Source organism: Phaethon lepturus, unplaced genomic scaffold, assembly GCF_000687285.1.
Source record: "Phaethon lepturus isolate BGI_N335 unplaced genomic scaffold, ASM68728v1 scaffold23504, whole genome shotgun sequence".
Classification (NCBI taxonomy): domain Eukaryota; kingdom Metazoa; phylum Chordata; class Aves; order Phaethontiformes; family Phaethontidae; genus Phaethon; species Phaethon lepturus.
Genome location: NW_010537322.1, coordinates 1 through 11,294, shown reverse-complemented (window position 1 = coordinate 11,294; position 11,294 = coordinate 1). Strand labels below are relative to the sequence as shown.

Sequence of the window (11,294 nt, the reverse complement as noted above, 5' to 3'; positions counted from 1 at the left end):
TGAGTTTAGCAGGGTATCCTGGCGTTCATGGCAAATGGTTCGTCCATCAGTGATCGGATGGATGTCATTCACTTCTCTATTTAACAGGATATTATCTCTACCTCTTCTCGAAACGCCTCTTTAAACAAAGTATTTTCTTGTCACCTACTCATGTGAGTTAATTCCTGCCATATTTATTTCTTCATATGTGTTGATTTGGCACAGAGACAGAACTAATTACAGGTCCATGCTAAGCCATGATTGTGTATTTAGGCTTCAGAAATAGATCTCACCAGCAGCTGCCCTGCTGCCTCTGAAATCTTTTGTTCTTGAGCGTATCTTTCTTCTGGTACTTTTTGACCACAGTATGTCCCCAAGCAAGCAGTGGCTTAGGATTAAAGTATCCTGTTTTTTCGGTTGCTGTGGCCAGGGAGGGAGATGAACTGCAAGATATTCATGAATGTGGACCTGTAGCCAGCCTCTAGTTCTTCAGTTTGTTGCTTTTCTGGATCTGCAAGGCTCTGGGTGCCAAGATTGGGTTTTAGGATAAATGCACTAATTGAAGTACATCTCTTTGATTGCCTTCCTTTCTCCATAGCTAAATAAAATGTTTTAACCCTCCTACTCTGTGCAGAAATTGGACCTCCTCATCATCACCCTGGTCACAGATTGCCTCATCCTGGAATCAGCGAGCATCCTCCCTGGGGAGGGCCACAGCACCCTGATTTCGGGCCTCCCCCGCATGGATTTAACGGGCAGCCTCCTCACATGCGGCGACAAGGCCCCCCTCACATGAACCATGATGATCCTAGTCTGGTGCCAAATGTTCCCTACTTTGATCTTCCTGCTGGACTGATGGCTCCGCTTGTAAAAGTAAGTGCTTGCGATGGGCCCTGACGAGTGGGATTAAAAGATCAAAATCCTGTGGCCAATATTAGGGACAGTTTAACATGGACACTTAAAATTTCAAATCCTTCCATCCAGCAACCCTTAGCCAAAGTTGCTGTAGGGTATACAAGGGCCAGGAGCGGGGTGGAGAAGGTTGTGAAAATGGTAACATTTTCAAGTGTTGTGTGCCAGTGAAAGCTGGTTGAGCTCATACATGCAAAAGACTAATTTACTTTTGAAAAGCTTACCCCGCTTTTTAGAAAATAGAAATCCCCAGTGATTTTCAGATGGCCAGAGGGACCTTGCAGTTCTGATGTGGCCATTGTACTAGTTTTTGGTATTGAGAGTTCTTTCTGACAAAGATGTTTTGCAACACTAATGTTATATATACAAAAAAAGAATGATAAGAGAACAGGAAATGTGTTTGTATCGGCATCTTCAGGGGTATATACGTTTATGCATTCTGTGTTTGAGGTGAACAAATAGGTCTCTTCCCTCTCTAACTTTGTGTTACTCTCAGCATACACCAGCTTTTGCCAGGTTTCCATCTGGCCACTGTTACCACAAAGGTGGATAGATAAGATCTGCATTTTACCTACCTGGCGATCCAGTTAATGCTGCGACGTGTAATGCTGGCTTTTCTCATAGAACTCAAAATGGTAGTGATAGCACGAGAAAGCATTGGGTCATCTGCAGAATCCTTATTTCTGACCATTTTTTATCCACTAGTGAAATGTGAGGCCCCTACACAGTTAAATCTATATTTATCTCTTCAGGTAGCCACCCCATGACACATGACACGAATGTAATTTGTTTTGTTTTCGGCAGCTTGAAGATCATGAGTATAAACCTTTAGATCCTAAAGATATACGTCTTCCACCCCCAATGCCCCCCAGTGAGAGACTACTGGCTGCGGTTGAGGCATTTTATAGTCCACCATCTCATGACAGGCCTAGAAACAGGTAAGAGTAGGTATAGCTAACGATATGGTAAGGAAAATGCCCTAAGAAGCTGTCTCAAACCACAAAGTGCCTCTCTCTTCCTTCGCCTGTGTCTTGGTTCTTCTAATGCTGAAATGAGTGCTCTTGTATTTTAAACTGCACACGCTGTTTGATCTTACACTGAGATTTGTGAGACCTTTTTGTCCAGGCCCTTTGTTCCCTCCAAAATCCAGCGGAAATCCTGAACGTCCCCGTTGATCAAAGTAGAATTTTACAGATGTCGGTTCTATGTGTGGTTGATTTATTGCAGTGAAGGCTGGGAGCAGAATGGACTGTACGAATTCTTCAGAGCTAAAATGAGAGCGAGGCGGAGGAAAGGTCAGGAGAAGAGAAATAGGTGAGAGATCTTGTCTGCTGCCTTCTGATGCATGCTGTTCGTTTAGAAGGTGCTAGGAATGCCTTGGGCTAAATGCAGAGGGAAAGTCTGTTCAGCAACATGCTGATGGAATAACTGAGTTTGAACTCACCGGAATTTCCCTAATCTGCAGAAAATGGTTTTTGCCACATTTGAGTTTTCACTGGATTGTCTGCAGAAATACAGTGCTTGTGTGTAATATGAATTTGATCAGAAGTATATTGACATTTCTTGTGCTTCTCCCAGGAATTTCACTGGGGTTTCTCTGCTTTTATCTGTGCAGTGGGCCTTCTCGGTCTCGCAGCCGGTCTAAAAGCCGAGGTCGCTCATCCTCCCGGTCCAATTCACGATCTTCAAAATCATCTGGCTCCTATTCAAGGTCACGATCTCGCTCTTGCTCTCGATCGCGATCCTATTCGCGCTCTCAGTCCAGGTAGAGTACAGTGGGCTGGATCTCGGGAACTGGGGGTGTGTGGAAAAAACCCAACCCTCGGGGCTGGATGAGGAGCCCTGGATGTTGCTCTGGTAACTTGTGCCTCTGATCTCGTGTGCTCTCCCTTGCCAGAAGCCGGAGCAGGTCCCGCTCTTCTCATAGCCGCTCGCGATCACGGTCACGATCAAGATCGAAATCGTACTCGCCAGGAAGACGGCGCCGGTCCCGGTCTCGCAGCCCCACTCCTCCGTAAGCTTTTGTTTGTTTATTTCTTTTTTTACGTGAGGTGTTCGGAAAAGTACCAGTAAGGGTGCCTTTCTCATAAGCTGGGTATGTTGAGCATTTCAACAAATAGTAGGAAAGAAGATGGAAAGCAAATTTAGAAATGATTTGTATGCTATATGCGCTTATAGAGAGAAAAAAAGCCACCGCAACAGAGTAATATTATAACAAAACACTGTGCAACTATGAAGGCCTGGTATGCCTTCCAAGGAGGCAGGAGGAATCCTCCAAGTACTCTCTGTGTTAGGAAGAGCGCAGTGTTTGATTTACTGAGAAACAGGTAGGGTGTTTCTGGCACCTTTATAACTCCATAATCTAATAACTTTATAAAATAATAGCTCCGTAGAGTGGCTGGGATTACATTGGATGTTAACGTTTAACAGAATATAAATGACCCTTGCTTTGTGTCAGAACAGTATCACTTGTTCTTAATTTGGTCTTTTTATTCCCTTAGTTCTTCTGCTGGTTTGGGCTCCAGTTCTGGGCCTCCTATACCAGAATCAAGACTCGGAGAAGAAAATAAAGGCCATCAAATGCTAGTGAAAATGGGTAAGACGCTGTTCTGGAATCTTACACAAGCCAGGAAAGAAAATCGTGCACCCAACTCTTGGATACAGTTACTTAGTGCACGTTCACAATCACCCCTTGGTATTCCAAGGTCAGTGTAAGGACGTTCAGAGATAGAAGGATGGAGAACGTGGAGCAGTGGTGGTAGCTGCCTTTCTGGGAAGGATATGGGAGATAGGGACACGGCTTTGGCATTAAACAGAACTTACCTCCCTGAGGTACTTCATCTCCCTGTGGTGTCCATCAGCAGGCTTGACTGGACAGATTGGGCTTGCGCTGTCTTTCCCCTTGCCCTTTTAAAGGGTTTTAGGGCTAGAGTTGATGTTTGTCAGCTCCCAGAATCTCTGCATATTAATGCTTTTGAAATAAATGGGACAGTTCCTATGTTGTTTCAGGCTGTCTCTTACCGCCCTGCTATATCAAATTGATGATTTCTTCGGATGTTTCAAAAATGTCTGTTTGTCCTCAGAATTCTAGTAATAAAAAAAATAGTTATAGGATTACAATCCTGCATCCTTTCTGCAGGATGGAGTGGATCTGGTGGATTGGGAGCCAAGGAACAAGGAATTCAGGATCCAATTAAAGGAGGAGATATCCGAGACAAATGGGATCAATATAAAGGAGTGGGGGTTGCATTAGATGACCCTTACGAAAACTACCGAAGAAATAAAAGTTACTCGTTTATCGCACGCATGAAGGCCAGAGATGAATGTAAGTAAATGTTTCTATGTAATTTCAAAAACTGTGCAGACTTGGTAGCGATTTTGACCTATTTACTGTAAACCCAAATCAAAAGACTAGCAACTCTTAATTCTTTCTAATGTAAGGGATACAATAAAACAGGTAAGTAGACACATACTCTGATTACCCAGCATCTTTTCCTTTTTAGGAGTTGTGTTGTGTTGTAATTTCTGAAACATGAATCAATTTAGCCTGTTCTGAGGAAGTCGCTTCCTGGCTGCAATACCAACATCTTTGAATGTTACCCTTCAAAAAATAGGGGCGATCCCAAAGGTAGTGGAGGGAGCCGAACCGCAGGAGGGATGGCTGCCGAAGCAGGAAGGTCTTTCTGGTTGGAATGAAGTTAGACCACGTTTACTGTTTGGCCCGGCCCAACTCCGACTTTCCTACAATTAGTGCTGTGTTCTGCCAAAGCCAGAACTGGTCATAAACTCACTGTAGTGCAGGAAAGGTTCAGAAAAAGTGGAGGTGCTTCTCGTGAGATGAAGACAATTACCCAAACGACAGAATTTTTTTTTTTTTGCAGAGAGTCTGTGTTACATAGAGCAACTACACTTGGCAGTGACTAAAAGGAGAAAAATTTGGCATGCTGAACGAAAAGTCACTTCTGCCTCTGGCTGCAGTAGATCTGTGTAATAAAATGGGTTTAAATAAAGCCCAAAAGGAAAAACTCCTTATTAGTAGAGCCCTCATTCCATGAAACATTTCCAGCAGCTTAGGTAACTGCAGAATGTGTAAGAACTCTTTTCCCTATTGTTTCAGTGAAGCGTGAAACACAAGACCCTCCACCACCCGAATAAGACTCTCTGAAGAAAGATGTCTTGCATCTTCTACAAAACATTAAACTTCTATAAATCCGGATTAAAGTCTGGAGGAAGTGACAAATGAATTATTTAAAACTATGGTGAAAAATGGAAAGCTATGACATGTACTTCAACACTTGTCGTTTAGTGTTTAAAAAAGGCCAGTTGTAACTATGACATGTCTAGCAAGTTTAAGAATTTCCATTTATTTTGCAAAATTTTTTAATTAGTTACCCATTTTTTACTAGAATTAAACCCCAGCCAAGCTATCCCTGGTGCAGGATTGCGATTCATTCATTCCTGTGGAATACAGACGTGATCTAATATGGTTATGTGTTCTCTAGTTCCATAATGTATGTTTATTTCTCTCAAAAGGTTAATTCTATTTGAAGTGGAGGGGTGCTGCCTTGGGATCAAGTCAGACTGATGCTGAGCAGTGTATCCTAATGTCTAAATGGGGAATGAAGCATCTAGTTCCAGTACAGGTGACCTATGAGCACTGTGCAAGCTTGTTAGAACCTACCACACAACTTAACACCCCTACACACCAGCTGCTGCAGTCACAACTCTGGTCAGAACACGAGGGTTAACTGTTCTAGCTTTTCAAGCGCTCTAAGGGATGTTCAATGCTTTGTAATGGAAGACATTCTTTAAGCTTTTTATATTTTTGTATATACCCTTTAATAAAAGCTAATTAGTTGAATAGAAGAGAATCCATTTTCTCTGCTCTGCAAGTTTCTAACAATGAAACGTTCTTGGAAACTTCCTATATCTATATGAGAAAAAAAAAAAAAAATCAACCTTTTGTAACTGTTTCCAGAGACCACCAGCTAAAGATGTTAGGCCCTTACACTGCACTTCCACTCCAGAGGTCTGCGTGGTGGTAACCTCTTCCAGAGTCATTTGTTTGTATAGCAGAAACCCTCTTAAAACCATTCAGTTAATATGGTGAAATATCAGTTTGTTCTAGATCTACTGTAGTTGTGGAACTGTAACTGTCTGTGAATCAGCATACAACAGCTGTATGTTATCAACTTGTGAATTTTATTGTTTTGCCTTCCAATAAACACTTTTTTTTAATAAAAATAAAATAGTCGCTCATATTTCAGAGTAAACAGACTCCAGTACGTTGGCTATAAGCCCTCCTTGTATTGAATTCACCTGAACTTTACGTGTGTTTGGTTGTGTAGTAATCTGACAAGACTAATTATATATAAATACTGTTTGAATATGGCATTAAAGAGAGGACATGGTATTTTTTTACTGCGATCATATTCCTCATCTGCTGTGGTACAGACTTTCACTTCTACCATGATCACACAGTCTACGTGATAAACATGCATACTGTGATGACTTACCACCCTGCCTTCAAAGAGGAGTGTTTCTTAGTTTCTTGTTTGCTGAACACTGACACAGTCTGGCTGAAGGTGCCTGCCTATCCCTGTATCATGTACATTAGTCAAAAATTCAGATGTAGGAAAATAAATTGTGTATAATAAGATACATCGCAGTTAGTACAAATCCTTCCAGTACATAGTTAATAACTTTAGCTGTGCAGTTTGGCAGTGTTTCTTGTTCCAGATAAAGATCTGTAAATGTAAATTTTACTTAAAATTCGAAGACTCAAAGCAGTTTTTCGTCCTGTGCTTTCCGAATTTCTTCACGAGCTTGCTCTAGTGTTAGAGGTGGGGATTTGTGATTCTTGATGTACTGCCAAAAAAATTAATACACAAATTTCTCTGTTATGAAGATAAATACTTCCTGGTATTTAATAAGTAATAAATCTTCATGTCAAGATACCTGCACTTTTCTATACTAGCACCAGAAACTGCTGCAGCATTAGGAAGACCCTTGCTCGTTTGCGGACAGCTACCTGCTACAGCAGAAAACTTACTCTTTCAAAACTATGGCCTATAGTAAGACTTTAGCCTTGTTTTACCATATAAACTCCTGACTTGTTATTAATATGGACACAAGCATTACAGTATTGGTCTTCTGTGAAGTAATTTATTGAATGATAATATGAACTTTGCCTGATTAATGAGTAATAGGCAAAGAAAACCCGCTTGCCACAAACGCTAGAAGTGTTTGGAAAGGAATATGCACTTATTCTGTCTAGGCTGCTGTCTAGTCTATCATAAATACCTCTTTAGCCTCTTCCAGGGTATGGTAGTGAAACTTCTCATTCTCTAATGACTCCACAAGGGATACGTGAAGGTGGTGAATGTTCTCTACAAACTGCTGAGTCAACATCAAGTGCTGTTTCAACATGGCATTTAAAACGAGAACAGACGGGCTGTATGCTGTCAAGGCTGCAAGAAATGGAGAGTATATACTTAGTGATACATTACAGTCAGATAGTAAGGGCTCAACAATCCAAGCAGGGGTTAGATGCATAAAATATAGTAAAACAGAATAGTAAGAAATGTGTTTTTCAGTACCTTCTACTGCATCCATGCTGACGACATGACTGGCAATAGGTACCGGATCAATGTAGCTGTTTCCTACAGGTGGGTCCAGTACCGCAGAGGTGTTTGCTGCATATGGGATAAAGTTAGAATTACTGGTTTTGGAGGGTGGAAAGGTTTAGCTTTAGAACTCAGTTCATCTTCAGCAGTCTCCTGGGACATCAGCTGCTGCAGAACCGTCTTAGAGCCTAGCAGGGAATTCTGTCAGCCAAAAAAACGCTAAAATAGGTCTATGACCTCCACAGTTCCTTTACTCTTCCATTCACAACACGTGCCATTGAGGAAGGCATCTTTTCTAACCCTAGACAGAGTAAATATAAAGGCTTTTGTACTTGAAGGAAGCTACTGTTTTCAAGCACACCCGAGTTCCTATTTTCTCCTCCTTGAGCATGGCAAGAAGTGGCACTTGCCACTTTCTTCGTTTAAGTAAGGAGAGGTAGGAAAGGAGCTACTCCTCAGAAACAGTTAAAGGTCTCATCTGTCTGTCTTTTGTAAATGAGGCCATAGTGCTTTCCCAAGAAATAAATACAATGCAACAAAAGAACTCTACGATGGGTGATCAATGCAGTAACAATACAATAGTATTGCTTGCAACAGAGTAAAGGTACAATAAAAATGTTGAATTCCATTTGAGAATATTACTGGGGCTATTGCAAGCTGTTGCGAATGCTAGCTCATGCATCCAGAGTTCCTGTGGTGGGTTTTCTGAGCAAAAAGCAGTTCCAAGTTCTTATCCTGTTGTCCAAGCCAAATCTTTTCTACAGATAGCAAATTAAAGTGTTGGGCTTCAGACAGTTTTTAATGTAATGTCAGCTAGGGGAAGCTAGAACTGAAACAAAGAACTCTTATCAATGCTGACTAGGCTAGCATATAATATAAAAATTGCCTGAATAGGGCAATATCTCATGAACTTACTCTTCGACCAGCAATAGGTGAATGGAAAATCCACTGTCTGAACCGCAGTTTCTTTGACAGTTACTCTGTGTACCTGGCCATGCCGCCCTCCGGTAAATAACGGTGATGATGCTGAGGATGGGTGTTTTCCAGAATACATGCAGCTCTTAGAATGTTCCTCTGACATTTTTGATACAGATTCCCTGTCTGTTGTAGACAGGGACCTTTCAAAGTCTTCAGAATATTCTGAATTAACAGTTCTCTCATCATGATCAAGGTAATCCAGTTTGTGTCTAGGAAAATCTGCCGAAACTCCACTTAAATGCTCAGAGATTTCAGCTTCAGTCACAGTTTTTTCAATATCCCCTTCAGATGCATCATTCACGCCAGTTACTACACTTGTCGTTTTAAGAGACATTTGGTCTTTTTCCATCAGGAATGTATCTTTTTTTGGATTTCTGTTTGATTCTTGAGCAATTTGAATGTCTGTGCCCTGTAAAACAAAACAGTTGTATGTTAGGAGAATCAACAAAATAGAACCTAGGATATGCCTCCATTATTCTTCATCTGTTCTGCTGCATATCACTGAGAGTTAGCTACTGCTTTATTAAGAAATAAAAATGTTGCTCTTCAAACTGTGCAGTGCTGTTACATCTAGTAAGGAAATGCAGACACTAAAAAGAGAATTTGGTCAGGTTTCAGTAGACTAAAATCCTGATCTAACCCTTACAGCTAGTGACACATGCCCACTGCAGTTAACGTACAAGTAGAATAGAAGTATTTATTTTAGAATATCTACTCGCCACCAAACAAAGGCAGAATGGAAATACGTGCTAGTAGGGAATTTCTACTTACTTTCTGGTTTAATTCTGCTGCCTCACTGGTGATATCTGGGGCCAAATCATCAAGGCTCAGGATATTCAGTCTGAAGTCTGCAATCAAATGACATATCGTCATGAGAATTTGCATGAAAATTACAGGACACTTTCCCTTAAATGAGAAAAGTGGGGAAAAATAAATCAGTACTACATTCCTAGTTTAAAGTGTAATACTAAAAAGTAATTGCCATCATCACTCTAAACCTTTAACTTAGCAGCAGCTCTTTCTAAAGCTTGCTCCTTTGCCTGTCGGTGGATCTGCTAACCCAAGTTCAAGAGATTCTTGCTGCCCCTCGTTGACGCTTGCTCTTGCTCAGATCCATTAGTACATTGTCCCACTGATATATGAAAACTATTCTAAATGTTGTAATTGTTTTGACGTCATAATTAAGTGTCACCCAGGGAAGCATCATTAAACTGAACCCATTAAATCAAAAGCCAAGAAAAATACAAATACATAACAGTAGAAAAAAGAAACAGATCAACATAACTCCTTTGATAAAGCCTTGGTTTATGTAAAATCACTCTACTAAATCCTTTCAAAGTGAATGTTTTCCCATGTTTATTAGTAAATTTATCAGTAGATATTAGTACAATTCATGCTAAGCCTACCAAAGTGGTATTTTAGAACACTCACCATTTGAGCTGCTGCTAGTTGAATCTTCTGCATCAGCTGCTTTTGAAAACAATTCATCTAGTGATTTTATTTCACTTCTGTCACTTTCAAGTGATATTTGGCTTTGCGTGGGGGTGCCTGTTCTAGGCAGAGTAATCTTTACAGTGTTGTCTTTCATGGAAGAAGACAGTGACTGAGGTCTCGTATCATGTCGTACTGACAGGTTTCTGCTGGCTGGTGAAGGTGTTGGTGAATTAACTCTACCAAAAACATTTTTCCCTGAGTCTTTGCTGTGAAAAGATGTTTTAGACACCTCTGTCAGTGAAATTTCCTTATGAGATGGAGAAGGGATTCCGGATGAAACTGGAGTCTTAGTCTTTTGAAGAACATGAAAAAGAGATTTATGTGTTAATTCATTTATTATGTGTAGATCACTAAAAAGGAACAAATTATAACGGTAAAACCCAGTAACTTTAAAATGTGAATTGAAGTTAAATCATATCATGCGCAAGCCACAAATGCAAAATTACAATTTAGTTTCTGGTGTTGTCTAAATAAAAAGTGACCTACCAATTTAAAACAGCTTCATAAAAGTGTAAATAAAAACACATAATCCAGTGAAGTCTGTATTTACCTTTCCACCCCATTTAGAGTTGCTTGCAACAACCCTCCGATTCTTGTTTCCACTGGAAAACTCCAAAGCGCTCTCCATCAATTCTCTCATTTCCTCTTCATCACTATCCAAACCAAGCTGCTGTGTAACCAGAACATTCTTTTGAGGGCTTTGGATGCCTTCCTCTTCCTTAGAACTGGCATTACTGAGGGTTATGTTTCCACTGGCGGTAGCATAATTCTTCAGATATTTCTTGCCCCTTGCACTGTGTTCATGACTGGAAGCAGATGAGAAGGACTCTTCATCCAAAGGCTTCTGGCCCAAGTCAGTGTTTTGCAATTCCATCTGCTTTTTTCGATTCATGATTTTGCTTTCTAGTTGTGCCACTTTCCTCAGAGCTGAGCTTGACCGTGCGTGGGAAGCACTACCCGAAGTGCTCTTTGCTACGTGACTATTCACCGTTTGCACAGCGCTTCCTGATGTTCGGCACCACTGGCTTCCACGTACGTTTTCATTACGCACCTTTAGGAATCTGCTGTGGCAGAACGGAGCTCTTCCAGTTTTCTCCAACTCTGTGTCAACCACAGAGAGGTCACTACAGGAGCGAGGAAGGATGCTGAGGCCAGCTGTGATGGTTCTCCTTTGCCCCCCTGCCGATAAGAGGATACAACATGAAGAGCCCTCAGAGGTGGATGCAGGCGGCCCGGTTCAGCCCTCAGCTCCCCAGACTGGGCAGACACTCCCGCTCTCCATAGCTCTGCCCTCGTCCCAGCCTG

The 11,294-nt window shown here is 41.3% G+C and overlaps 2 protein-coding genes across 2 annotated transcripts in view; one reads left to right on the top strand and one right to left on the bottom strand.

The window, feature by feature from the left end:
• CHERP (calcium homeostasis endoplasmic reticulum protein) overlaps window positions 1–6,113 on the top strand; it is a gene marked incomplete at its 5' end in the record, with an annotated part of 11,958 nt that extends 5,845 nt beyond the window's left edge. Inside the window, 8 exons of the mRNA XM_010286466.1 lie at window positions 614–852; window positions 1,696–1,829; window positions 2,119–2,205; window positions 2,507–2,656; window positions 2,789–2,905; window positions 3,393–3,487; window positions 4,031–4,216; window positions 5,009–6,113. Coding sequence (XP_010284768.1) covers window positions 614–852; window positions 1,696–1,829; window positions 2,119–2,205; window positions 2,507–2,656; window positions 2,789–2,905; window positions 3,393–3,487; window positions 4,031–4,216; window positions 5,009–5,046 — 1,046 coding nt within the window. The remainder of the gene's footprint in view (window positions 1–613; window positions 853–1,695; window positions 1,830–2,118; window positions 2,206–2,506; window positions 2,657–2,788; window positions 2,906–3,392; window positions 3,488–4,030; window positions 4,217–5,008) is intronic.
• Window positions 6,114–6,672: 559 nt separating this feature from the next.
• LOC104620290 (chromosome unknown open reading frame, human C19orf44) lies at window positions 6,673–11,168 on the bottom strand (the record flags this gene model as incomplete). The annotated part of the gene is made up of 7 exons (XM_010286465.1): window positions 6,673–6,759; window positions 7,195–7,361; window positions 7,491–7,586; window positions 8,433–8,904; window positions 9,267–9,343; window positions 9,927–10,281; window positions 10,540–11,168. Coding segments are annotated over 7 exons (1,883 nt in total), but the record flags the coding sequence as incomplete, so codon positions are not given.
• Window positions 11,169–11,294: the final 126 nt, after the last annotated feature.